The sequence below is a fragment of the Labeo rohita genome, chromosome 22 (assembly GCF_022985175.1).
Source record: "Labeo rohita strain BAU-BD-2019 chromosome 22, IGBB_LRoh.1.0, whole genome shotgun sequence".
NCBI lineage: Eukaryota > Metazoa > Chordata > Actinopteri > Cypriniformes > Cyprinidae > Labeo > Labeo rohita.
Window position 1 is genome coordinate 9,600,070 of NC_066890.1, and position 27,560 is coordinate 9,627,629.

Consider the following 27,560-nt stretch of genomic DNA (forward strand, 5'->3'; position numbering starts at 1 on the left):
GATGAAGCGGCTAATTTGGTGCATGAGATGACACAGATGAAAAACAAGATAGATGACTCTTAACACATTGGATTTCCTGTAGGAGAAATATTGTGCTAACATTAGTCAAGCTCTTGGAAAAACGAGGAAAACAAGGCCGCAAAACAAACAATGTTGCTCTCGCCACATTTAACATCGAGCCCCTCTGGGGGAAACAACAATGGCTTCAGCAAGGCCGTAGCGCGTCTAAACGTTGCTAGATCTCTCTCTGGCCCGTTGGGTCGTGCTCGACCAGCAAAAGTTGAAACAATTGAAGTTTTATATTTTCCATTGAGCTCAGCAGTCAGACGTGCGAGACGTGTGTATAAAAGCTCGGCCGGTGATACTGTCACCCTTCATCTGAAAGTCCTGTTATGGGAACGTTTGGTGTGTGAAGGGGCTGGTTTTCAGGAAGCTAGACTTGTTGAAATGGTGCTTCGGTGAGGAGTGTTGCTGCTTGAGGTACTGTTCTGCTGCTCTGTGGGAACGCCACACTTCCATGATGCTTTGTGCTCGCAGAGAAACAGAAGAACGGCTTTAGTCTGTTCTGGAGGGTTTGTGGAAACCACACAGAGAATGAGAAGGATGGGAAGTTTCGGGCTCTTGTGTTTAATTGATTTTGCTGTAAAATCAGTGGAATTGTACTGGCAGCTGAAGCCAGATATTTAATAAATCAACATGCCAATAGGTTTAATTTTTTTGGGAAAATCTGCATTTCTGATCAAATGCATGTTACCAAGTCAACCTCTAGATATTTTATGACGTCTATGTTTTTCCAAATTGCTTTAATACGCAAGCAAGTCTGGAAGCTGCCATCTTTGCTCCATAGGCACTCAATTCCAGAAACATTTTTAGAGCCGGTCACCTGATCTCTCTATATTACTACTTCGTGCAACAGTCAGGAGGGAAAAGAATAGCCCTAAAAATGGTCACTAGTGAAACATTGATTATTTTGTGTTTCTGTACAAAAGATTCAATTCTGTCGAATACATGGAAGCTTTTGAATGGCTGTCAATTAAAAAAAAAAAAGAATTTTTAGCCATATAAATATGTATTTTTGACCCTTGAACCTTATTTTTTAAGATATCTCATTTTTTAAAAGAAGCTTCCATTTGTTAACCAAACGTATTATCGATAATATATACGGTTACTTGAAATAAATTAATCAAAAAATATAAAAAACAAAAATTTATTTTATTTCAGCTTGTTGTCAATGCAGCATTTCTCATTTTTACTTTTAAAATTAATACTAACGTAACTAAAACCAAGATAAAAAATAATAAACAAAAAATACATAGACATAATAAAAAATAATACAAACACAACTAAAATTAAATTAAAATTAAATAATAATTATAACTATGATACATGTTAATTTTAGCCATCAACATTAATTAACATAAGCTAACAATGAAAAAATATTAGATAATAGTATCAAAATATCAAAAATAGCCTATACTGTAGTTTTGTTTTAACAAATATTACATACTGTAACAAATGTATTGCTCAATGTTATTTAATGTAAGTTAAAGGAGAAGTCCACTTCCAAAACAAAGATTTACATATAATGTACTCACCCCCTCGTCATCCAAGATATTCATGTCTTTCTTTCTTCGGTCGTAAAGAAATTATGTTTTTTGAGGACAATATTTCTGCATTTTTTCTCCATATAATGGACTGATATGGTGCCGCGATTTTGAACTTCCAAAATGCAGTTGTAAATGAGTCCAGCCGAGGAAGAAGGGTCTTATCTAGCGAAACGATCAGTTATTTTCATTAAAAAAAAAAAAAAAAAAAAAAATTTAATCTCAAACACTTGTCTTGTCTTGGCTCTCCCTGAACTCTGTGTATTCTGGCTCAAGACAGTTAGGGTATGTCGAAAAACTCTAATCATATTTTCTCCCTCAACTTCAAAAATTATTTCAAAATCATCCTACATCGAACCCTTAACAAAAAAGGTAAAACAGCGATATAGGATGATTTTGAAGTTGAGGGAGAACATGAGATGGGAATTTTTTAGACATACACTAACTGTCAGAAACCGGAACAAAAACAGTCCAGGCAGAGTGAGACAACATGAGTGTTTTACATTAAGAAGTATATAAATTGTACTATTTGTATGAAAATAACCGAATGTTTCGCTAGATAAGACCCTTCTTTCTCAGCTGGGATCATTTACAACCACATTTAGGATCATTTGGAGCTGCATTTAAACTGCATTTTGGAAGTTCAAAATCGGGCACCATATCAGTCCATTATATGGAGAAACATGCTGAAATGTTTTCCTCAAAAAAACATAATTTCTTTACGACTGAAGAAAGAAAGACATGAACATCTTGGATGACAAGGGGATGAGTACATTATATGCGAGTCTTTGTTTTGGAAGTGGACTTCTCCTTTAATGCATTCCTTGATGTTAAACATGGGATCTTATCGTATGTTACAAACCAAAACAAAAAACATTTTGTATAATTTTTAATGGCAAAATGTGTGATGGGGGAAAAAACACACTTGAGAGTCTTGAGTCAATTATGTTGAGTCAATACTGTTTAAATTCATTGCGTTGATACACAAAAACTCCAAACATTGAGTGTGCTGAGTCCATCAATAATCTGATTTCATCTGTGTTTTCTGTAGCTGTATTGCTTTGTGTGCAGTCGAAAGCAGATGCAACAAGACACGGTCATTAAACAGGGGCAAACAGTCACTCACTCATACAGCAGTACAAAATAATGTTCCAGCTGCTGGACTCGTTTTAGACTAAACATGACTTGTAGAACACAATGATTTACAGCTGTTAGTGTGACTGGACAGAAGAGACCAATGAACTATAGATTTGGAAAAATTAAAACACTTTATCGGCTCATCACCCTGGAAAAACACAGCTCAGATGGAGCATGTTAAACACTATCAGCGCTGATTGGATATGGAATAAATAAATGAATTTCCACAAAGAAACATCACATACATGAGTATGTGAGTATGTAAGTCCGTACATAAGTATTTAAGTACATATGTAAATATGTAAGTAAAAAGTATGTACGTAAGTACGTGAGTACGCAAGTATGTACCTAAATATGTAAAAGCGTAAGTACGAATGTAAGTATGTACATAATAAGTACATGAGTAAGTATGTACGTATGTACATAAAATGTAAGTACGCAAGTACATGAGTACGTAAGTACGTATGTATGTATGCAACTATGTACCTAAATATGTATGTATCTAAGTACACGAGTACGCAAATATGTATGTAATAAGTGTGTGAGTACATAGGTACGTACCTAAATATGTAAATACGTGAGTACGTATATAAATACGTAAGTACATGACTATGTGAGTTAGTACGTATATAAGTATTTAAGTACGTAACATAAGTACATAAGTATGTATGTATGTACCTAAATGTGTAAGTGCGTACGTATGCAAGTACAAATTTAAGTCTGTATGTACGTAATAAATAAATATGTGAGTACATAAGTATGTATGCATGTAAATTGTACATAATAAGTACGCAAGTACATGAGTATGAATATGTAAGTACGTACGTACGTATGTAACTATGTACCTGAATATGTAAGTGCGCATGTATGCAAGTACAAATGTAAGTACGTAAATCTGTATGTAATAAGTACGTAAGTGTGTACACAAGTATGTAAGCATGTACCTAAATAAGTACATGAGTATGTGAGTACGTAAGTACATGCATAAGTATTTAAGTATGCAAGTACATATGTATGTACGTAATAAGTATGTAAGTACATGAGTATGTGAGCATGTGAGTATGTACCTAAATATGTAAGTGCGTACGTAAGTATGAATGTAAATATGTAATAAGTACGTATGTACGTACGTAAGTACGTATGTAACTTTGTACCTAAATATGTAAGTGCGTACGTAAGTAAAAATGTAACTATGTAAATATGTATGTAATAAGTACGCGAGTACGTACCCAAATGTGTAAGTACATAAGTATGTACCTAAATACATGTGTAAGTACAAATGTTAATACATAAATATGTGATAAGTAAACGAGTATGTAAGTACGTACCCAAATGTGTGAGTACGTAAGTGCGTACAAGTACTTAAGCACATACCTAAATATTTAAGTACGCAAGCACGTACCTAAATACGTAAATACATATGTAAGTACGTACGTAATAAGTATGTATGTACATGAGTATGTGAACATTTAAGTATATACCTAAATATGTATGTAAGTGCGCACGTAAGTATGAATGTAAGTACGAATGTACGTAATAAGTACTTGAGTATGTAAGTACATACGTAAGTACATACGTAACTTTGTATCTAAATATGTAAGTGCGTACGTAAGTACATAAATATGTATGTAATAAGTACGTGAGTACATAGGTACGTACCTAAATATGTAAGTATGTGAGTACGTAAGTGCATACATAAGCAAGTACGTAAGCATGTACCTAAATATGTAAGTACGTGAGTATGTACATAAGTACATACGTAAGTAACTATGCAAATACGTACGTAAGCAAGCATATATGTAAGTACATAAGGACGAAAGGATGTTAATAAGTAAATAAATAATTAAAATTGTGTACAAAAAAATGAAGCCTTTAAAATCTTTTTTTTTTTAATTTATATAAATAAAATATATTGATTTTTAATGGGTGAAACCTGATGATCTGGACATTCTTGACAATTTGTACAATTCAGGCTCACTGAAATACTAAATCTTAAACAAATTTACATTTCTGCTCAGGTACAAGCCTAAGTAAATTAAATGCTAAGAAACCAATCCACATTTTTTTAAGTCTCACTCACAATTTTTCCCAAATACAATCAGCTTTATTCAGCATATTTAATCAGTCTTGGCAATTCATTTGTTTGCTTCCATAGTGTTAAAACACCAACTGAATGAAAACTCAAAAATATGGCAAAATGTACTGTGTTAATATGAAGGAATATTCTGTGCTGACTTTTCAGATATCTTTTACTCGTATTTCGAAATATGCATTGAGCTGTGTTTTTATGGTTCTGGCAGAAAATAAACAGTACCTTTTCTGTTTTCTTACAACATTTTTGTTACAGTGTATCAATCAGTGAATCAATGCATTTGTAAAACAATAAAAATGAAATACATCCTTTGCAACAGATGTTGTACAGTATTAATAACTAAATAAAAAATACACTGAAGTCACATTTAGTTATATGAAGATTTATACAATTTAACTCAGGCTTTACAATAACACCATTGTGGGAAACACCAGATTAGTATTAAGTAAAACTTAAGTATAACAAAGCAGCTCACAAAAGATGATACGGAAACAGTGAATTCAGTGTTATAGTAGCTTCATTTTGTCTTTACCCGATGAGCGTTGAGGGGCCGCAGACGTGTTGGACTCACAGATCGTGATGTTTTCCAGGTTTCCCAAGGGGACGCTACTGAGAAGCTGGCTCACCAAGTCCCGACCCAGACTGCTGCTGCTCATCGCCGGCTTGAAGAGGCCTCAGGTCACCCTCATGCGCAGGAAAAGGATGAAACGCACGAAAGTAGCAAAGGCCACGTAAGCGGTAAATATGGTTATTGTTGGATGTCAGAGCGACCTCTCAAACTCAGCCCGACCACTCCAACCATCTTCCTCTGAAATGAACTTCAGTCACGGTTAGACTTCACAGTGATTCCACTGGATTTGGATTGTAATGAAATGGAAGAGTAGTGCGATCGAGAAGATCAGACAGAGGAATAAAAAAGGGCATAACAGGTCAACACTGATTGAAGAACGGATCATGACTCATTACTGGACCTATTTTTAGCTCTACACCAAATAAATGACCAAGCACCATCCATGAATAAGGTGTAGCTTGATGTCCCATCACTTATCAAGAGCATGTAAAGAAAACTTCAAATGTTGTCAAATGTTGCTCAACTTTACTGTTGCTCAGCACATTGTGCAGGTGAAATCCAGTCATTTCAATTGAAAACGCAAAATTGGGAACTACAAATGAGATTTCATCATGCTAATTTTACTGTTACTCAGTAAAAATAAATGGGCGAAAAGCAAGTCATTCCAAAGAAATCGAAATTCTGTGTGACAAGACAATAGACCGATAGACATTTGTCTAAGAAATTTTGCATACAATTTGACCAAAAAATGTGACCACACAAGTTTGTTGAATTGACAGTCTATACATAGTAGTGCTGTCAAACGATTAATCGCGGTTAATCACATACAAAATAAAAGTTTTTGTTTACATATGTGTGTGCACTGTGTATGTTTATTATGTTTACATAAATACACACGCATTCATGTATATATTTAAAAAATGTGTATATACATGATAAATACACATATTATTTACACATATTATGTAAACAAAAACGTTTATTTTGAATGCATAGTGCATAGAATGCACTAATTCATAGTAATTACATATATATATTTTTTAATTATTTAAACATTTTAATTATCAAAACATGGTGTTTAGATGTGTCCAACATTTCACATTATGTTTTACTTTTATATACCGAAGACTATAGAATACCAAAGATGTGTCCCTCGTCGTATAGTTTTGAATAGGGAAAAATGCAACGCTCATTATGGCCGCGAAACCCCGCCTTCGGAATAAATGAGCCAACCGCTCAGCTTTTAGAAGTCCCGGTTGCTATTCGCTTGTTAAGCGATGACGTAATGCGTCCAACGAACACACCAACGAATGCTGTTTCTGGGTCCAAGTCTCAACTAATTTCACTTGAGAATACTATCTCAACAGCTGTTTATGAGCACTGTTAATATTTATATTAAACATTTAAGCTAAACGTACAGTGTACACTACAGTCTCCGTGCTCACAAAGTCCCAAACACAATTTATTTATTTACTTATTTGTATGTATGTATTTTTTAACGCTATTGGAGCATAAGGAACAATATTTATGAGGCAGTTCTTGTCAGATTTCCTTGGTGATTTAAAATATGACATTTAACCGTAAGCTTGGTGAACAGTTTTAGAGAACTTGATGTTTATCTAGTCTGCCTGTTGCCTGCCCGAGAAACACAATTTGGTGAGTCAATTTGTATATACTTTATTGCATTATTTTAAACAAAACGGAGCATTCCATAAATTTGTGACACCCAGGAAGTGACATCATTTGGACCCTTTCTACGGCATGGAACGAGAACAAGTAAATCTTAAAAATTTCATTTTTCCAACTTTAAAAATAAAATAAAATAAAATAAAATAAAATAAAATAAAATAAAATGTTTAGACTTAGGTTGTAGCTTTGGCAGCATTCAATAAGCCTTATTTATTTATTTATTTTATTTTTTTTTTGGAATGACATCAAACCAGCAGTTGTCCGAAACTACATTGTGCTTAATTATTTGAATTATTTATTATAATTTATAATAACTATTATTTAATTTGGAAATTTATACCATATGATTATTATTATTATTATTATTACTGGTCTTTTTTGCCTTTAAACCCACTCCAAATTTTGGCAACATGCATAAACTGAGCCTAATGTTAAGCCAGAGTCTTAAAAACTAGTCTGACCAGCTAGCAGTAAGTCAATGGGTAAGCAGTCTTACTTTCTGGATTGAACTGAGACTAATTCATGTTTTTATGCAACTAAATTTTAAAAAATAATACCAGTCTTAAAGAAAAAAAAAAAAAAAAATAGATGTCTAACTTTTGAGACAGTCTAAACTGGTCCATGGTTGCAACAATAGCACATTTTGGTAACACTTTAGTGTGGGCAGCAACTGTCACAATAAACAGCTATTTGGCTGTTTATTGTTACTTATAAAGCATATATTAATGCCTTATTCTACATGACCAAATTTTCCTTACTGTACCTTTCTGATTATTAATAAGCAGCAAATTAGGAGTTTATTGAGGTAAAACCCATAGATGATAGTTAATTAATAGTGAGAACTGGCCCCTAAACTAAGGTGTGTAAAGCTCATATGTGACCATGGACCACAAAACCAGTCATAAGTATCTTGTGTATATTTGCAGCAATAGCCAACAATACATTGTATGGGTCAAAATTATCAATTTTTCTTTTATGCCAAAAATCATAAGGATATTAAGTAATGATCATGTTCCATGAGGATACTTTGTAAATTTCCTACCATAAATATACAAAAAAAAAAAAAAAATTTTGATTAGTAATATGCACTGTTTCATTTGGACAACTTTAAAGGTGATTTTCTCAATATTTTGATTTTTTTTTTGCACCCTCAGATTCCAGATCAGATAATCCAAACAAACCCTTATGATTGGTTTTGTGGTCCAGGGTCACATATAATGTAAAGTTTAAAATTCCCTGGTCCTCTGGTGGTGGAACTGTCAAGCCAAAATTTGTTCCGCATTCATGGAAAGTGCTACCAAAATGTAATAACGCATTGAGTTGCTTTTCCAGCAGAAATCTTATTCTAATTCCCTTGTGTTGCAGAACCTGCAGTCGTATGCCGCATTTCACTTGAGTTGCCGACACAGAGAGAAGCTCCGTCTGCCGTCGACATGAACGCAGATCCAGAAACAGAGAAAGCATCTCACCCGTCTCTGCCAAACATACGAACTAAACGCCAAAGCAGAAGCAGAAGAGGCTCAGAGTTTGTTGTGAAAATGAGGGATCTTCCACAAAGATCCAGACCCCCCGACTAAGATCCGGAGCCTCACAGTGACATTTGTTCATCTTTCTCTCAAATACACATCTGTCATGCTTCAGTACACTACACAGTGTGTGACAGCACATTATTGCTATTGCTCTTTTAAGTGCCTTTGGTTGACAGTGCTTTCCTGTGTTCTCTGGTCAGGATTTCAGGGACTTTTATTTATTTTTTTAGATTCCTAATGATGTGTGTGGGTGAAAAAGAAGAAGAAAAAGAACGGAAAAAAAGAAAGAAACATGTATAATTGCCATGAGCTAGTAACTAGCAGCACACCAGTGGGGTTTTCATACTGTTGAGCCCAAAAGACTGACAGCATTTTTCATTACTTTGTCCTGAAGAGGAGTAAAAATTCATTTAAATGTCAATATCGAATGGAAGAAAAACAAATTCATGAGTTATATCAATCCAAATGGATTATTCTATTCCCATTATCATTTAACAACCCCATACAGTCATCACTGAAAGATGATTGAGATTTTTTTTTACATTTAAAAAAACAGATATTTTTTACATAATTTATAACTAATAGGTTGTTATTGAAAACGTCCACATAATTATTAATAAAAACTGCACTAAATAAATGTTAGGTGAATCTCATAAAGAATGTCAAATCTAGCTTATTTATCACACAAAATCCAAGTAAAAAATAAGAAATTATATTTTGCATTAAGAAAATGACCATATTTTAAGACCATTATGACTTCTGTTTGTGACATTATTTAAGAGCACCAAAATTCTTATTACTGACTTTTCTTTGTCAAAGTTATTCTTATTACTATGGTAGACTAATAAAATTGTGCCTGCCTGGGTGCATTACATTTAAAATAATAATAATAAAAGCTATCACATATAAATACAGTTATAATTTTAATGTCATTTTCTTTATGGTTTTATAAATTTTTGATTTTATAAAATTACACTTTTAAATTTAAATTTGTTTCTTGTTTCACCTGATTTTTACAATGGCGTTTTAGTGCCTCGTTAAAAAATGTTTACAATATCTATACCGTTTAAAATAATTTGTTACCTGACTGCCTTAAAATTTTCAGTTCTTGAAATGTCAAGTTGTACTAAGTAGCAACTTAAGTATTTGAGCTGATTCAACTTAAAATTTTAAGGGTAACATGCCCAGCTTTTATGTTTAACAATCCAATTTTTTGTTTAGTCAACTCAAATATATAAGTTGTCACTTATTACAACTAAACTTATTTGAGTTTAATGAACCTAACATTTTAAAGCAGCAGGGTAACAAATTATTTTAAGTTAACTCAACAAATTGTGTTTTTTTTTGTGTGTTTTACAGTGTAATATTATGGGATTAAAGTCGTAATATTTAGAGAATAATATTGGAATTACAAGAATAAAGTTGAAGTAATGAGAATAAAATTAAAATTTTTAGAGAATAAAGTTTAAATATTTAGAGAATAAAGTCAAAATTACAAGAATTAATTATGTAATTTTACGTAAATTACGAGATTAAAGTTATAATATTTTGAGAGTATATTCTAGCCTATTGCGCATGCAAATGAAAGTTCCAAAGCCTTAGCTTTCGAAATCTGTCTGTTTTATAGTGAAATATAAACAATATGTCTATTGCAATAATGTGTTTTTCATGTTCTTTAATGTGGCATGACAGATCATTGTATTCACCTCAGTTTAAGCACCATCAGTCATCTTTCTGATTGCAATGAGACATTTGTTTCATTAAGATAGGCTATATTGTTTTTTTTTTTCTTATATTCCTTCTGATGTTCCTTCATGTATATATGGTGCTACAAACTTAACTTAAGGAAAAACACATTTATTATTTGCATTTTGTGATAAAACTGACAGAATTTGAAAGCTGAGCTGTGTTATATTAAAAGCAACAAAACACAAAATGATTGTGATTACTGGGTGGCTGGCGCGCTACAAATAATGAACGGAAGACGTTAAATATTATGTCCAATCATTTACTGTACTATACCATTAATAAAACAGGTTGTGAACAGTCACTTATATACCTCAAAAAAAAAAACCAAAAAAACAATACAGATTTTGAAAGCTGAGACATTGTTATATATTAAAAGTACCAAAGGCACAAAGCTTATTGCTATTATTGGGTGGCTGGCGCACTACAAATAATGAATGCAAATGTACACGTGAAATATTATTTCCAAGCATACTGTCCTTGTGAGTATAAAACATGGTATGAGTTTTCCTAATAATCTCACATGTATTTTAATAAATTCCGGTGGCCTGGCAACTTCTCCCAATCCAGGCCATCTGTAAGCGCAAAATATTTTAACTTTCATTGCTAAGATCTAAATCTCATAGTTTCAACTTTATTCTCAAAAGATCTCGACTTTATTCTCAAAAGATCTCGACTTTATTCTCGAAAGATCTCAACTTTATTCTCGAAAGATCTCGAACTGTATTCTCGAAAGAACTTCATTCTCGAAAGATCTCGAACTTTATTCTCGAAAGAATTTCATCCTTGAAAGATCTCGACTTTATTCTCGAAAGATCTCGAACTTTATTCTCGAAAGATCTCGAACTTTATTCTCGAAAGATCTTGACTTTATTTTCAAAAGATCTCGACTTTATTCTTTAAAGATTTCAACTTTATTCTCAAAATTATGACTTTATTCTCTAAACATTTAAACTTTATTCTCAAAACATTTCGAATTTATTCTCAAAACATTTCGACTTTATTCTCAAAACATTTCGACTTTATTCTCAAAACATTTCGACTTTATGCTCAAAATATTTCAACTTTATTCTCAAAACATTTCGACTTTATGGTCAAAATATTTTGACTTAATTCTTGAAACATTACGACTTTATTCTCAAAACATTTCGACTTTATTCTCATAATTTCAACTGTATTCTCAAAATATTTTAACTTTATACTTAAAATATTACAACTTTAATCTCTTTTTTTTTTTTTAACTTGGCACTAAAATGACATCATAGATTTTGGTGAAATAGGACTCAAACATTTCTTGACATCTTTTATGAGATTCACCCATAAATCCAGTAACTTCCAGCAACAAGCTACAACACAACGAGTCAAAATACATGCTTGCACAGTTTGAAACTTATTTTCTCTTTTGAACAATTGTCTTTGTGTTCATATTGTCTTCTATCTTTAGCTACTATGTCAAAGCAGACACACAGATTCGTTTGAAGAATCGCATACGTTTAATTTCAGAGGATTTAAATATTCTTTTTAGTAATTCTTTGAATAAACAAGGTAACACTTTATATTAAGTCGTCCCATTTGTCCTTTGTGTTATATATGCCGTAACAACATAGTAATGAAGTAGTAATTACACAGTTATAAAACCAGAAAAATATTAACATTCTAAAAAAATAATAATTATCTCATTAACATTTCTAGACATAAATCAAACCACTGATATCAGCTCTTTTTAACATTTGCATAGCAAATTAATTAACAATTAAATGAACCAAAACTAAGCACTTAATATAAAGTGGGACCGATGCATGCCAGTATGTTAAAATCAAAGCCCTGAGGATGATTTAATGGAGTTTTTCTATTTTGTATAAGCAATTTCACTTCACATTTATGGAAAACGGTGTAATTAAGTGCTCTTAACATACACACTCACAAGCCTATTAACTCACACTGTGTAGCTGAAGTTGTGAGTTTAGCTGTGAACTTTAGTCGTAGTTTTTGCAGTGCTAGTTAGAAATCAGCTTTTATTATATTTAAGCTAATTTCTTCGCAGGAAGTCAATGGCATCTGATTCTGCATTTTTCAGCCTGACTGATTTCCATTCATGCATTAAATCTGAAACCTATTTTAGAAGATGCAAAGAAATCCTGCGGGATAAGAAAGTAAACATGAGCAGGTTTGACGTATTTCTTTTCTTACTGTGTCCTAACCAGATGTGATGCGTAAAGTGTCTTGTTCAATACGTCTGTTCACAATGATAGTGAAAATGCTGTGCAACATGACACAGTCAAAAGACTGCTGAGATTAGCTTCATCACACTGGGTCTGGTTAGGACACGTATTAGAGAAGGTTTAGCGAGTTACCATCAGAGAAGGGATTTCAGATGGGAGAGTGTTTTGGATGTTATTTTGAGGTGAATTTCTGCTGGATGAGCTTGTATCTGTTGAGCTGCTGCTCGGAGACGGACGGCTGAAGGCCTGAAAGAGCCTGTCTGAAGTCTTCTGAACACAGAGTCAGAGCGCTGAGCTCTGAATCCACACCTGCATCACAGACACAGAGACGAAGAAAGAATTAAGGAAAGTAGTGTGGACATTGAGAAAGAAGCGGAGAGACTGAAAAAGAGTCATACGAGAAAAATCCTCTACTCAAGCAGACAAACGCACACGTGAACACGGGTATGAAACCGTACAGGGGTGCACCGTATTTGCGTTCACGTACTTGCGTATAGGTTCAGAGCGAGTAGCTGGAATGTGGACACATGGGTTTCATGCATAAAATGTAACTTTTCATTTCATCTTGGTTTAGACATATCTCCATCCTCCAAACGTTTAACCAATAAAGATCTCAGCTGCAGAACTGTCAAAAGCACAACACTGTTTTGATATTTTGCTTCTTAATATATTGCAAATATTTGCACTTAAGTAAATGTTTAAACATGCTGACTGACTGAATGCATTTAAAGATGACTTCTTGTGTTTTTAAGTTTCTACACAGCTTATTCACTTATTAACAAATACTACGATTACTACTACTGCTACTACTACTAATAATTAGACATATTATTACATGTAATAACATAGTAGTCAACATTTGAAGTGGATCAAAAAAGTTCATTAAAATTGTCCCAAGAATGACTATTGTGGCTATCTTTTAGAACTAACAATTGCAAGTTATGAAATCAGAATTGCAATTCTGACTTTTTTTCTTGGAAATGCAAGTTTGTATCTGGCAATTCTGACTTTTCGTGCAATTTTGAGTTCATATCTTGCAATTCAGATTTTTTTCTTGCAATTCTGACTTTATCCTCAGAACTGTGAGATATAAACTCGCATTTGGGAGAAAAGTTAGGATTGTGAGAAAAAAATCTGAATTGTGAAATCTGTATCATGCAATTCTGACTTCATTTCTCAGAACTGCAAGTACAGTCATAGCAAAAAATATCAGCACCCTTGCAATTCTGTCAAGAAAATGCAACCCTTCTCTCAGAAATTGTTGCAGTTGCAAATGTTTTGCTACTCACATGTTTATTTATTTTATTTTTTTTTTGTTTGCATTGGAACAACACAAAAAAAACTAAGAAAAAAAAGTCAAACCTAATACAATTCCACACAGAACCCAAAAAAATGCACTGGACAAAAATATTGGCACCTTTAATTTAATATTTGATAGCACCCCCTTTGGAAAAAATAACTGAAATCAATCGCTTCCTGTAACCACGAATGAGTTTCTTACACCTCTCTACTGGAATTTTGGACCTCTGTTCTTTTGCAAACTGCTCCAGGGCATTCAGATTTGAAGGATGTCTTCAGCAAAGCAACCCCAAAACATCTTTGAACCTCCACCATGTTTGACTGTAGGGACTGTGTTCTTTTCTTTGAAGGCCTCATTTCTTTTTCTGTAAACGGTGCCATGATGTCTTTTACCAAGAAGTATTGTGGTTTTGTCACATAAGTTTTGTCAAACTCCAGTCTTGCTTTTTTATGCCTTTGTGTCAGCAGTGGTGTCCTCCTGGGTCTCCTACCATAGCTTTCCTTTTCGACGGATAGTGTGAGCTGACACTGTTGTACCTTGTGTCTGCAGATCAGCTTGAATTTGTTTGGAAGTTAATCAGGGTTCTTTATCCACCATTCAAAACAATCCTTCATTGTAATTTTTCAATAATTTTACTCTTCCGTCCACGTCCAGGGAGGTTAGCTACAGTGCCATGGGCTGTAAACCTCTTGATGATATTGCACTCAGTGGACACAGGAACATTAAGATCTCTGGAGATGGACTTGTAGCTTTGAAATTGTCCATGTTTTTCCACATTTTTTTTCTCTCAAATCCAGACAACTTTTTACACTTCTTTCTTTTCTCCATGCTCAGTGTGACACACAACATAAAGGTTGAGTCAACTTTTCTCTATTTTAACTGGTTGCAAGTGTGATTACTATATTGCCCACACCTGTTACTTGCCACAGGTGTGTCTAAATACAAATTACAGGAGCATCACACGCTCAAAGAGCAATTATTTCTTACAATTTGTGCCAATAATTTTGTCCAAAGTTCCGTGTGAAATCTGATCAATTTTGACTTCTCTTCTGTTTTTTTGTGTTGTTGCAGTGCAAACAAAAACAATAAGCATGTGAATACCACAACATTTGCAATTGGAACTATTTTCTGAGAGAAGTGTTGCATTTTCTGACAGAACTGCAAGGGTGCTGATATTTTTGGCCACGACTGTATATCTCACAACGGTCAGAATTGTGAGTTTTTATCATGCAATTGTGAAAAAAAAAGTTTGCAATTGTAAAAAAAAAAAAAAAAAAAAGAATTGTGAGATACAAAAATTGCAATTAGCTTTTTAATATTTTTCATTCAGTGAGTATCATTATTTCTGTGATGCAAAGCTGAGTTTATAAAAGCATAATTGTGAACTTTATATTTATCAAAGAATGCCTGAGAGAAAAAAAAGAAGAAACTGTTTTCAACATTGCTAATAAGAAATGTTTCATAATAATTTAGCACCAATAAAAATAGATAACAATCAAGTCCCAAATACGTCATAGCATGCTCCTTCAAAGGCAACATCCCAAGATTGGTTTTATATAAAGAGGTCTGAGTGCATTTTCACCAAAACATTAATTTTTGTGTGTAATGACCAACAAACAAGCACTCCTTATTGCTCCGAGGGACTGAAGTAACCGTGATAGTGACATTTTCTGTAACATTTGGCATTTAGTTTGACATGGTCACTCACCCCTGGGTCACATAATCAAAAAAAGCCAGTTCATCCTTCACTGGTTAATTTCTCCCCATACCTTCAGCGATGCGTGAAATCTTCCTCTTGACGGCACACATCATGGCATCCGAGCAGAGCGCATACAGATCGGCTCCGGTCAGTTGAGGAGGACAGGACTCCACGATCTCCGACAGACACACACTGGGGTCCACCTTAAACCTTCAACCAGACCACCAGCAGAGAGTCAGCAGCAATAACACACTCCAGCACTGAGAGAAACGAGCGTCATAATGAACACACTCACTTGCGCAAGATTGCCTTCAGAACCTGCAGCTGCGACTCTCGGTCTTCATTCACACCCACATACACCAGCTTATCAAATCTGAAAATACAAATTGCAAGAATTCAAGAATTTTATTCAAGGCAACAACTGAGAAGCAAATATCTGAATGTATTCACCTGCCAGGCCTGAGCAATGACTGGTCCAGCAGATCTGGACGATTAGTTGCTCCAATCACAAAAACGTCTCCAGATGAATGAAGGCCATCCAGCTCTGCTAAAAGCTGCGACACAACCCTAATAATAAAAATTTACAAAACCTAGCTTGTCATATGCAGTCCTTCAGCCTTCATACAATACACATCATTTCAAAGCAGCTTCACAGTATTAAAAAGGAAAGTAAATATTGTTAAAAATATAATTGTTACTTACCTATTTTAATAAAATAGCAAAAAAATATATTTACAATGTAGATGTAAGCAAAATCTTAATAGGTCAATATAAGCACCGAAGCAATGCGCAAATGAATTCTACGAGAAGCACGCAAAAATGGTTGTGAGGATATATCTTCGCAACAGTTTGGCGTATTGAGACCAAACTTGGTGTGTGTTATAACAAACATGACCTGAGGCAACCTGCAGTGTTTCGGTGCAGTGCCACCTAGTGGTCATGAGATGAAAAATGGCTATTTTTGCTTAACTTCTGAAGGGTTCGACCAAAAATTACAAAACTGGTCTCTTTAGATTTGGTGCATCATGCCGAGCCAATTTCCCATGGGTGTCGGCCATATTGAATTTTGTCAAAAAAAGGCTATATTTTACGAACGCACTGACGTATCATTATGAAACTAGGTATGTGTCTTCAGCACCATGCCCTGACAGTACCCAAAAAGTTTTAGCAGCGCCATTTTGTGGTCAAAAGTTATAAAGAAATTTACAAAAATGCTAATAACTTCTGCTTAATAGATTCCTTGCGTCAAGCCGAGAACATCAATACCAGTTATGCCACAATTGGCCGAACTTCCTGTCCACCGTTTGGATTAATGTACAGAACCTATTTTTTCTAACTCCTCCTAGACCATTGGTCTGATTTTCACCAAATTTGACTCAAATCATCTTCAAACTGTGCTGACACAAAGTTATGAATTTCATGTCAATAGATGAGACCGTTTTCGTACAGCGCCACTACACATTTGAGGCATGATACCAAAATGACTCTGAGGCTGTTTCTCTGTAAAGCTTTGACATAATGACACCAAACTTTGTGTGTGTCATTGTCACCTCACACAGAACACGCCACATCAATCTGAAAACAGCACCACCTATTGGTCAAAAGTGATAAGCCATTAAATTATATTGTTATTCTTGGTATTTATGATTTTTCAGCCATTTCAACTGATATCATCCTAAAATGGCTTTAATTACTCATTGTTGTAGTCGGTCTGTTGCTCCTTGCCGTGCTTAGCTCCTCATTCTGCCTCTTTTGTGCTTGGCCCCGCAATTGCTGCTTGCAGCTATATTTACATTATTATTACTGTTTCGGTAACAATTTGGGGAGAAGATAAAAATATACCAATATAAACAATTTTTTTGGATTTGAATTTTTTTCCAAGACGTTTCCCACCTTTGACTTTGGACCAGTTCTGCATAATGGCTCATATATTCAATATCTGACTCTGTATTTGATGTCGCAATGAAACGAAAGTAGCAGCAGATCTTTTATCCTATTTTCTGATGTGCATCCAAATGTAACAGATCAATGAAAAAGAAACAAATTTAGTGTGTGGTCGATTATAAGAAAGGAACGGGTTTAACAACTGTGAATATGTGAGGAAAATGCAGCATGATAGCATTTATCATCACTACTGCACTATCCAATCCAAAATGAAAATTGATTTCTAAAAGTAGAAAAAGCTAAAGAGCGTACGGAAATAACAGCCAGGCAGCATTTGCGTACTAAGTACTATTGACACTGGTGCGGTTAGATCATTTTTAGTTTAGTATCTGCCCATGTCTTGTGATGCCTGACCTGTCCATCACCCCTCCTGAGTCTCCACTGTGGCCTCTATTAGGAGCCAAAGAGTCCAGCTCATCAAAGAAAATAATACAGGGAGCAGCCGTTCTGGCCTTACTGAACACTGACGGACAGAGAGAGAAAGAAACATTAACATGCGCAATAAATAATAAATATAGTGGAAATCAGCTCAAATGAATCAGCAGAAACTCTTACCTTCTCGAATGTTCTCCTCACTCTGACCAACATACATGTTGATGAGTTCAGGACCCTTCACACTGAAAACAAACATTACATTTCAATATGTTCATTTAGTTTTGCACGCTGACTGTTCTCTTGAATATTTCGAACTCAGATTAAGGCAAGTGTTGTAGTCACCTGAGGAAGGTCATGGTGCACTCCGTGGCGACGGCTTTAGCCAGCAGAGTTTTTCCGGTGCCAGGCGGCCCGTAGAGCAGCAGTCCGGAGCGCCGCAGCCCCAGCGAGAGCAGCTCTGGATGCTCCAGAGGAAGCTGAATCGTGTCCAGAATTTCCTTCTTAACCTGCTGCAGTCCACCGACATCCTGCCATCTTACTGACGGGATCTGAGATGAAGAAGAGAAAACAAACTCTCAGTTTCAGACACAATCACTGCTTAAAAGCATGAGATTTTACTGCTATTTAAGTAAACAGTACATTACATTAAATGCATTTGTAAACTAAGTATAGTTTAAGTCTATTAACATAATTACTGATATAAAAATTATAATGAAACTTTATTTGGAGTACTACTTGTGCACAATGCATGTTTCATAAAATTAAGCCTAAAATGTGTTTTAATGTCACTATTGAAGAGGATCGTATGATCTTTAAATAATATCAGTCTTTAAACGTTAAGTATTTAAAGTGTACTTAAAGTATACTTGCAATAGTTTCAGTTTAGCTCAATTAAATATACAGTATATCTTTAGCTGGACTTCAGCACTACTTCAACACAAATAAAGTGCATTAAGTACAAAATGAGTTGCTCCAATTTAGCAGAATTTAAATATATCAGTTTAGTATGCTAAAAATACAATTGCATGGTATTTTTTATTAAGTACAAAATATGTAGATGTATTTGTAGTATACTTAGCATGAAATAAATGTATTCTGAATACATTTTATTTCATTTATTTTTCACCCGTGTGAAAAAGACGTGTGCTTAATTGTATTGAATGCGCACTTAAAAGTGTATTCAAATAGTTTAAAAAGTATACTCTTAAACTAAATTCCTGGTAGATAAAGTTTTTCTTTTAAAAAATAAAAGGCCATTTAAGTATTCTTAATTTACACATTCATGACTGTTTTTTAACACACTTAAGTGAACTATTAAAACGTGCAATTTGTACTAATATCAAATTAAAATATTTACTTGAAAGTATTTTTTAAATCATTTTGCCATGCTTTTAAGAAATTCTGATGTGCTAAAGTACATGTAAAGTACTTGATTATTAACTAGTGTTATTGTAGCATTATATATTTAAATATTTAACATACAAGTTATAATAGAAATTACATTAAAGCAAAAATCATGGTTTTTATTATGTTATCATGTTTTAATTGTGTTTTATTGTATTGGTTAGCTGTGTGTTTTAGTTATTTTAAATAAAAAATAAAAAAATAACCCAACTGCAGTTAACGGGAATGCACAATGAAAAATGATTTTTGAAAATTGTTAAAAACTGAGTTATCTGTTGTTAAAAACTGAGTTATCTGAGTTATCTGTTTTTGCAAATGAACTCTTCATTTTAAGTTTATCATGAATGCTTATCAGTACATTTGCTTGCAGTGCAAAAGCTTGGCAGTACACCTGAACCATATTTTACAAGACAATAAAGGCATTAAAATACAATAAACTTACATTTAAATGCAATGAACATGCCGTTAAGTGTGCCAAAACATTATATTCAGTTTATGAAAAGCACATTATTTTTATAATAATTTTTAAAAGTATGCTAATGGAGCTTGCCTTTTGCAAGTGAACAGTGTATTACAGTGCCAAAGAGGCACAAAATCACTTTCACGGACTTTAACATGAACTGCTTCCTCCTGGTGGAATGACCTGCCCAACTCAATCTTCAAGAAATGGCTAAAAACATCTATTCTGTCTTCATCTGACCCTCGAACACTTGCACTCTATATTCTATTTCTATTCTAATTACTTGTTTCCTTTAAACGGAAGAAAGCCTCTAACATTAGCATTATCTATTATTTTTCTGTTCTACAGTGTCAACTCATTTTCTTTAATTTTTTTAATTAAAAAATGACCTTCTAACACTAGCATTCCCTACTCTTTTTCTATTATTTTAATTTGTTTAATTTTTTATATTCAAAATGACCCTCTAACACTAGCATTCCCTATTCTTTTTCTATTCTATCTACTTGTTTTCTTTTTATTTATTATAAAAAACCTTGCTATGCGTACTGCATTTGGCTAACCAAGTCTTGTCACAGCATTTACGTATTATTGCTCCTTTGTTGGTGTTCATTGGTTTGTTGGTTGCTACTGTCCTCATTTGTAAATCACTAAGTGTCTGCTAAATAACTAAATGCAATGTAAATGTAAACGTATGTGTACTTTTATACTATTTTAATGATACAAAAAACTTAAAAAAGGAAAAACAGGGTAACTGTACCTTTGGCGCACCAATGGCTTGTGAATGTGCCTCCTGTAGGACGTCCAGTGCCGTGCTGAAATCCTCAGACGTGACGCTCACCCCAGAGACACACAGATCCTCCTCTTCCTGTTCACTCGCCCCTTCTGGAAAACTACACATAAAAAAACACATCCAGTTTCCAAACCATTCGACAGAGTGGTCAAAAACAATTTTTTAGCAGCAAGATGAAGACTTACTACGTCTGCAGAAGTCGTCTGTGAGCGGCTTTTCCAGCGTTGGTAAGGAGTGCGCAAATATCTCCCAAAACAAAACCCTACAGAAATAACACAGTTTGGCTTATAATGATATAACGTTGTAATCTAATGGAAGCAGAGCAATTTAAACATGTATTACTTGAAATAATATGCTCAAATCAAATAAACTGTTCACAATAGGATCAGGAATGTGTATAACATTGTACATAATATGGTCAATTTGAATGCACAGATGAGACGGAGGACCAGTTAGTCTCACAGCTGTCTGTTTGGCAATCTTGGCAAGGTTGACGTCTTTTCCCAACATCAGGTCCTCACTGAGACTGGACAGCATCGTCCTGCGCTGCTCCTCAGACAGGCTCTCTATCGCCACCTGGTGCACAAACGCTGCCATCACATCTGAGGACAACTCTCGCTGGCTGCTCACTGAGCCCACCACAACTACACTGTAGAAGAACAAATCAGTAAATGATTACTAATTTTTGTTTTAATTTTAAAAAGCATGTCTGTAATATTCCCATATCCCTGTCTGCTGCAGGTGTCTGGCGTGTTGGCACCTCACCTGGCATGAACAGCTGCTACGAGCTGGCAGAGGGTGGAAGTGACCCTGGAGTCCGTCTCAATGCCGTCCCGTGGCTGGCCGAGCAGCTGCAGGTTTCTCAGCAGCAAAACACACGGGTGATGGAGCTCAGCTCTCTCAAAGACAGACTTCATCTTAGCCTCGCACGCAGCTGCAGTGTCTGCACAGAGAGTGACGCAGTCCACCTGCACAAACGAGAACATTTTCATATAATAACATTAGACAAACAGCATATTTAAGGCAACCATTACACATGGCCATAAAATGAGTCAGCGCTGTGACAATTGCTCCTTTGATGTAATTTAGCTGGGCAAATTTGTGAGTGAGGAACCAAAATAATAACAGATTCTCAAATCCTGGCCTGAATTTTGATGTGCAGGGCTCATAGAAAATAAAGATATGTGACCCTGGACCACAAATATATTTGTAGCAATAGCCAACAATACATTGTATGGGTCAGAATGATCCATTTTTCTTTGATGCCAAAAATCATTAATTATATTAAGTAAAGATCATGTTCCATGAAGATATTTTGTAAATTTCCTACCGTAAATATATCAAAACTTAATTTTTGATTAGTAATATGCATTGCTAAGAACTTCATTTTGACAACTTTAAAAGTGATTTTCTCAATATTTAGATTTTTTTGCACCCTCAGATTACAGATTTTCAAATATTGCCCTATCCTAACAAACTATACATCAATGTGAAGCTTATTTATTCAGCTTTTAGATGAATTTCAAGAAATTAAATTTCAAGAAATTGAGCCTTATGTCTGTTTTTGTGGTACAGGGTCACAAATGTGGACTAAAAATATACATTGATTTAATTCAGTACATATAAACTATCGCAAAAAAGGTAAATGTGATTAAAATGTACAGTTTCACCCAGTGTTTATTTATTCTATGTATTCCTATGCTTATTAGAGCAACGCGTTTGTTAGCTTAGCACTCCACTAGACCTAACTGTGTTTAGTTTCCTGTGAACTTATGAAAGACTCAACTTATAAAGGTTTTTGATGCTCGTAACAGTGGATAAACAAAACTCAAGAAAAATAACGTAGAGAAATCGCAAATCACCTTGATCAGATGCAGATGTAGCCTCCTGCTAGCTGCTCTTACCGCGGTAACTTTACCGCTGCCATTCGGACCCATCAGAAGAACCGAACAGCCTTTTTTTAATGTTGAAGAGCTGCCATGAAAGTAATAATATTTGAATATATTTAACATTTTATCAATCCAATGTTCCAGCAATGCTGAAATACAAGATAAAGTACTTACAACATCATCTAGGATGACTTAAAACTATTTAAATGAATACATTTGTATTATTATATTAAAGTAATTTAACTCTTATCTTTATTTAAATTCTATAAAAAACATAAAATCAGCATGTAAATTAAAATCATAATTTTTTTTCCTCAATAACTAGTGTTTTTATTGAAGAATATACCGTTTTGGAATCACAAAAGAAATTGCATTTATTTTATTTAATATACCAATACTCCCAGGTTCTGTTAATAAAAATAGTTTGAAAAGAATTATGTAATTATATAATTAGTGATAATTAAAGCAGAAATAAGGAAATATTTTAGCCTATATGGGGTGGGGGACCTTCAAATATACAGACAGAGAAACAGAAACAGAGACGTTTGTAGTGCAAAAGGTTGAGATTTACTGTTTTAACAAAATGAAGATGTACAAAATGAACTTCTGAATGAGAATTTGTCTTTAATATTGAAATATTGGGATTGCAACCACCTTATTCATAATGTATGTGACCCTGGATCTCAAAACAAGTCTTAAGTAGCATGAGTATGTTTGTAGCAATAGGCAAAATACATTGTATGGGTCAAAATTATCGATTTTTCTTTTACGCCAAAAATCATTGGGATATTAAGTAAAAACCTACAAAAACCATGTTCCAAGAAGATGTTTTTTAAATTACCTACCATAAATATATCAAAATGTAATTTTTGATTAGTGATATGCATTGCTATAAACTTAATTTTGACAACTTTAAAGGCCATTTTCTCAATATTTAGACTTTTTTGCACCCTCAGATTTCAGATTTACAATTAGTTGATTAATTAAAATTGATTAATTATGACTGGTTTTGTGGTCCAGGGTCACGTATACACAATACAGACCTTTCACTGAAGTGAGGTTGGATGATAGTGAGCAGTTGCTCCACAGTGCTGGAGAGACCTGGAGAACAGAGACTCGTCCAGAAAGACAAACCCTTCGGCAGCACAGAGCAGGGAGATGGGCTGTGGGCGGAGCCTCCCTGTGGACAACCAATCAAAACTTGAACACATCTGCATATATGAACACAGATGAGATTCTGATTGTCTTTAATTCTCACCATGTATAGTGAAGTGTGATTGCTATCAGCCAGATATGAAGAAACCTCTTCCTCCTCAGCAGAAAAACCACACACCCGCTTTACTTTGAAATACAGCACAGGCCACCTACAAAACACAAAACCTGCATGAGGATTGTTTTTTTTTTAATCTTTAAGGCAGCTACTGGAGATAAACCTGCACCTGAGGATTCCTTCAGAGCTGTTCTCTATAAGATCAGGATGTCCTTCTGTCGGGATTCCCAATATACTCCCCCGCTGAACAAGCCTAAGAACAAACATAATGGTCAGGAAAACCAGGAAGAGGGAAATACGTTCATATATGTTTGCAAATGAGCTGTGAGCACCTGGGTGTGCTGAAGTGTTTGTAGAGGATGCTGTCGAAGGGCCCATGAGAGTTGTAGTCTGGTGATATGACGGCTTCAATGTGCAGCTCTTTAGCAAACGGCGGCGCTGCACATCGACACGCGCTCACGGAGATCTGCGACTCTGCATGCGATGATACTTTATTCCACCTCTGCTTGAGTTAAAGCACAAAAAAATGCTAATTACACATATAGAATGCTGACATCTGACCAACCATCATTACCATACAGTAGCAGGCCAATAATTAGACCAATATTAAGATTTTCACATGCTGAAACCAGTTCTGTTTAAATTCTGATTAAAATGTGTATAAAATAGGTGTTCGTTCCTATATTATGTCTTATAACTAAATAAACTATCCTAAATGAGTCATTTTTGTTATGAAGTAACCCTCTGAACTCTTGATTTATACAAATGAAAATGCTTGTGTAATTTAGAAGTTTTTATATTCTCAATTTACTATTATAATTTACTGTCTACTAAATCTCAGCTGCTTGACTGTTTATATATTTGCAAATATATAACTATTGAGACACACAAGGAAATATGATACACACATACATACATAGAAACAAATTTTTAAAATTATTAAGTTTTTAAAGAAGTCTCTTCTGCTCACCAAACCTGCATTTATTTGATTCAAAGTACAGCAAAAACAGTAAAACATTGAAATATATTTACTATTTAAAATAACTGTTTTCCATTTGAATATATTTAAAAATATAATTTATTCCTGTGTTTTCAAAGCTGAATTTTCATCATTCATCATTACTCCAGTCTTCAGGGTCACATGATCCTCCAGAAATCATACTAATATGCTATTTGCTGCTTAATTGTATTATTAGTAGTAGTAGTATTTAAAATGGTTGAGTACAGCTTAGGCAGTCTTTGATGAACAGAGAGATCCAAAGATCAGCATTTATCTGAAATAAAAAGCTTTTGAAACATAATACACTATACAATTCAAAAGCTTGCAGTAAATTGATTGTTTGTTGGTAAATAAATTATAAAAAAATTAATACTTTCATTTAGCAAGGATGCTTTCAATAGATCAAAAGTGATGTTGAAGACATTTATAATATTACAAAAGCTTTCTATTTCAGATAAATGCTGTTCTTCTGAACTTTCTTTCTATTCATCAAAGAAAACTGAAAAAATTCTACTTAGCTGTTTTCAACATAATAATAATAATAATAATAATAATAATAATAATAATAATGATATTTTTTTTTCTCTTTTCTTTTGAGCAGCAAAACAGAAAAATTTCTGAAGGATCGTGTGACTGGAGTAATGGTGCTAAAAATTCAGCTTTAAAATTAAAAGAATAAATTACATTTTAAAATATATTCAAATAGAAAGCAGTTATTTTAAATAGCAAAAATATTTCAAAAGTTTACTGTTTTTTGCTGTACTTCAAATAAATGCATGTTTGGTGAGCAGAAGAGACTTTTTAAAAAAATATTTAAAAAAAACATTAAAAACCTTACTGTTCAAAAACTTTTGACTAGTAGTGTAAATAAATAACATTTATACAATGGCAAAACAGCCACTGCTCAATGAGGAATTAAGGGTTACCAATCACCTTTTTTTATTTAAAAATAAATAAATAAATAAATTAACAGATGTTATGCACATGGCAAATCTAATTAATGAAATTATTTTAAATTATCCAATGTTTCCTTAACAGTAATAGTGTGATAAAAACACTTTGAATTTTAAAACTTAAACTGGTTTCACACAAACTTGCATCAGTTGACCAACACTATCACAATCACTATAAACGTCTTCACCTTAATTTTGATGGTCTTGTTTCCAACAGGCACTGCCATCCCGTCTGATAGGTTAAACCACTGAACCGGTGAAATGAAGCCTACATTGTCATTCACATCCATGTCCTGGTGTTTAACGGTGTCAAACGCTTTGATTGCAACTAAATGAACACGTCCCTGCTTCTTAAAGGGAATTTTCCAGCTGCTTTCACGGTCTCCCAAAACAGGACTCTGACCCGGAGGAGTCTTCTTTGTCTTCTCTGTTGGGACGGATGCAATGACCCACTCCCCGTTAAACACACCCATCTTCAGTAACAAGCTCTTGTTCACAAAAATACAGCTGTCAACATCCAACGCTTCATTCTTCTCTAATCTAGACAGAATTCCTCCGGGTTTATGGAGACTGGAGACGTCTAGCACACGCACATCAAGTCTGCATTCAAGAGCCTGTAAGAAAGCACTGAAGTCTAACACTTTACTGTTCAACAAAGAGCTGCCAGAACTCAAACTATTCGCATACTGGGCGAAATCAGACACAAAGAGAGAGGAAGCAGACAGTCTGCTAGTGATATTAGTGTTAGTCATATCCAGATCTCTACAATCCGACACAACCACACTAGTGTCCACTGTTATCATGCCTTGGTTGACAGGTGTGCACTCCAGCACCATCACATCTGACAGGTACTGCTGCACCTGTGCGGCCTCCTCCCCCAGTAAATGATGGTAGGGTATCAGTAGCGCATCGCCTTGTCTCGCCAGCAGAGTTTGTCCATGACAGGACGCCAGGATCAGCAGACCATTGGAGAACTTCTCTGAAGAAGCCCATTTAAAGCTCTGCTTCGTCCGAGCACCGATGACAATCTTCTTTAAAGGCAGCAGAGACTGTGGACGAACCGTTCCCGGTGAGTGCTCCTTCAGACCGTAGTGTTTGAGGAAAGACTTACTCACATAAACAGCGAGACACGTGGGAATGTTTACATTGGTCTCTTCCTCTGGCGTTACGTGCGCGCACACCAAAAAGCCCCGATTAGAAGGTGCGCGCTTGTCCGTCAGTGACAGTAACAACGCGTATGTGGGGCCGGTGTAGTCTGGAAACTTTTCCGTGAATTGTGATTTGTTGATAAGCACGTGTAGAGGATGAATATGTGATGGAAAGTCATCAAGGCACTGCAACTTCATAGGCGCCGCCATGTTGAAAAAGTGCGCATGCGCAGTGAAACCACAGCTCAACCGTCAACTGTCAAGACTTCTTTTCTGAGCCTTCAAGAGCCAACTGGAGGAACAACCGCTGTATTTCTCATAGGAAATTGGTTAGACACCCAATTCTATAAATATATGCACTTAATGACATTAATTCAGGAAAGCGTTTACTTTTCGTGTTTCAATTTATGTATAGTTTGTAACTTTTTTTACAGGTTTTCTAGGAGCAGCCATGAACCACAAGATAAAGAAAGAAAGCACAAGCTGAAAAAAATCTATTTTCTAAATCATTCCTGGGTTTCGGTGCCTCTGGTGTGTTCCCCGTGAAAGATCATGGTATTACTGCCTTAACATTTTCAACAACATCCATTTTAAAGTTGTTTTTGGCATAACTTTAAGCATTTTTTAAACAATCCTAAACATTTTACTGCATTTTAAACCACCAAATATGTGACCCCGGACCACAAAACCAGTCATAAGAGTCAATTTCTTTAAAATTAAAATTTAATCATGTAAAAG

At 34.6% G+C, this 27,560-nt stretch overlaps 1 protein-coding gene and 1 long non-coding RNA gene across 3 annotated transcripts; one reads left to right on the top strand and one right to left on the bottom strand.

The window, feature by feature from the left end:
* The first annotated feature begins 354 nt into the window (after positions 1 to 354).
* LOC127153872 (uncharacterized) lies at positions 355 to 9,801 on the top strand. Its single transcript, XR_007825355.1, has 3 exons — positions 355 to 480; positions 5,424 to 5,571; positions 8,459 to 9,801. It is a non-coding gene; the product is annotated as an uncharacterized LOC127153872 (long non-coding RNA).
* A 2,047-nt stretch (positions 9,802 to 11,848) lies between these two features.
* On the bottom strand, positions 11,849 to 27,117 carry pex6 (peroxisomal biogenesis factor 6). Of its 2 annotated transcripts, XM_051095144.1 has the most exons (18): positions 25,863 to 27,117; positions 24,054 to 24,223; positions 23,891 to 23,974; positions 23,710 to 23,815; positions 23,495 to 23,631; positions 22,425 to 22,536; positions 21,328 to 21,530; positions 21,025 to 21,211; positions 20,748 to 20,824; positions 20,530 to 20,662; positions 18,251 to 18,456; positions 18,089 to 18,150; positions 17,888 to 17,996; positions 16,040 to 16,156; positions 15,885 to 15,962; positions 15,660 to 15,799; positions 12,723 to 12,899; positions 11,849 to 12,506 (listed from the first exon to the last, which is right to left on the bottom strand). In XM_051095144.1, the coding sequence occupies exons 1-17, from the start codon at positions 27,030 to 27,032 to the stop codon at positions 12,763 to 12,765; spliced, it is 3,228 nt and encodes a 1,075-aa protein (XP_050951101.1). In that variant the 5' UTR covers positions 27,033 to 27,117; the 3' UTR covers positions 11,849 to 12,506; positions 12,723 to 12,762. The 2 variants fall into 2 exon arrangements, with proteins under 2 accessions (XP_050951101.1, XP_050951099.1); XM_051095142.1 differs by having other exon boundaries at positions 11,849 to 12,899.
* Between the last annotated feature and the right edge of the window lie 443 nt (positions 27,118 to 27,560).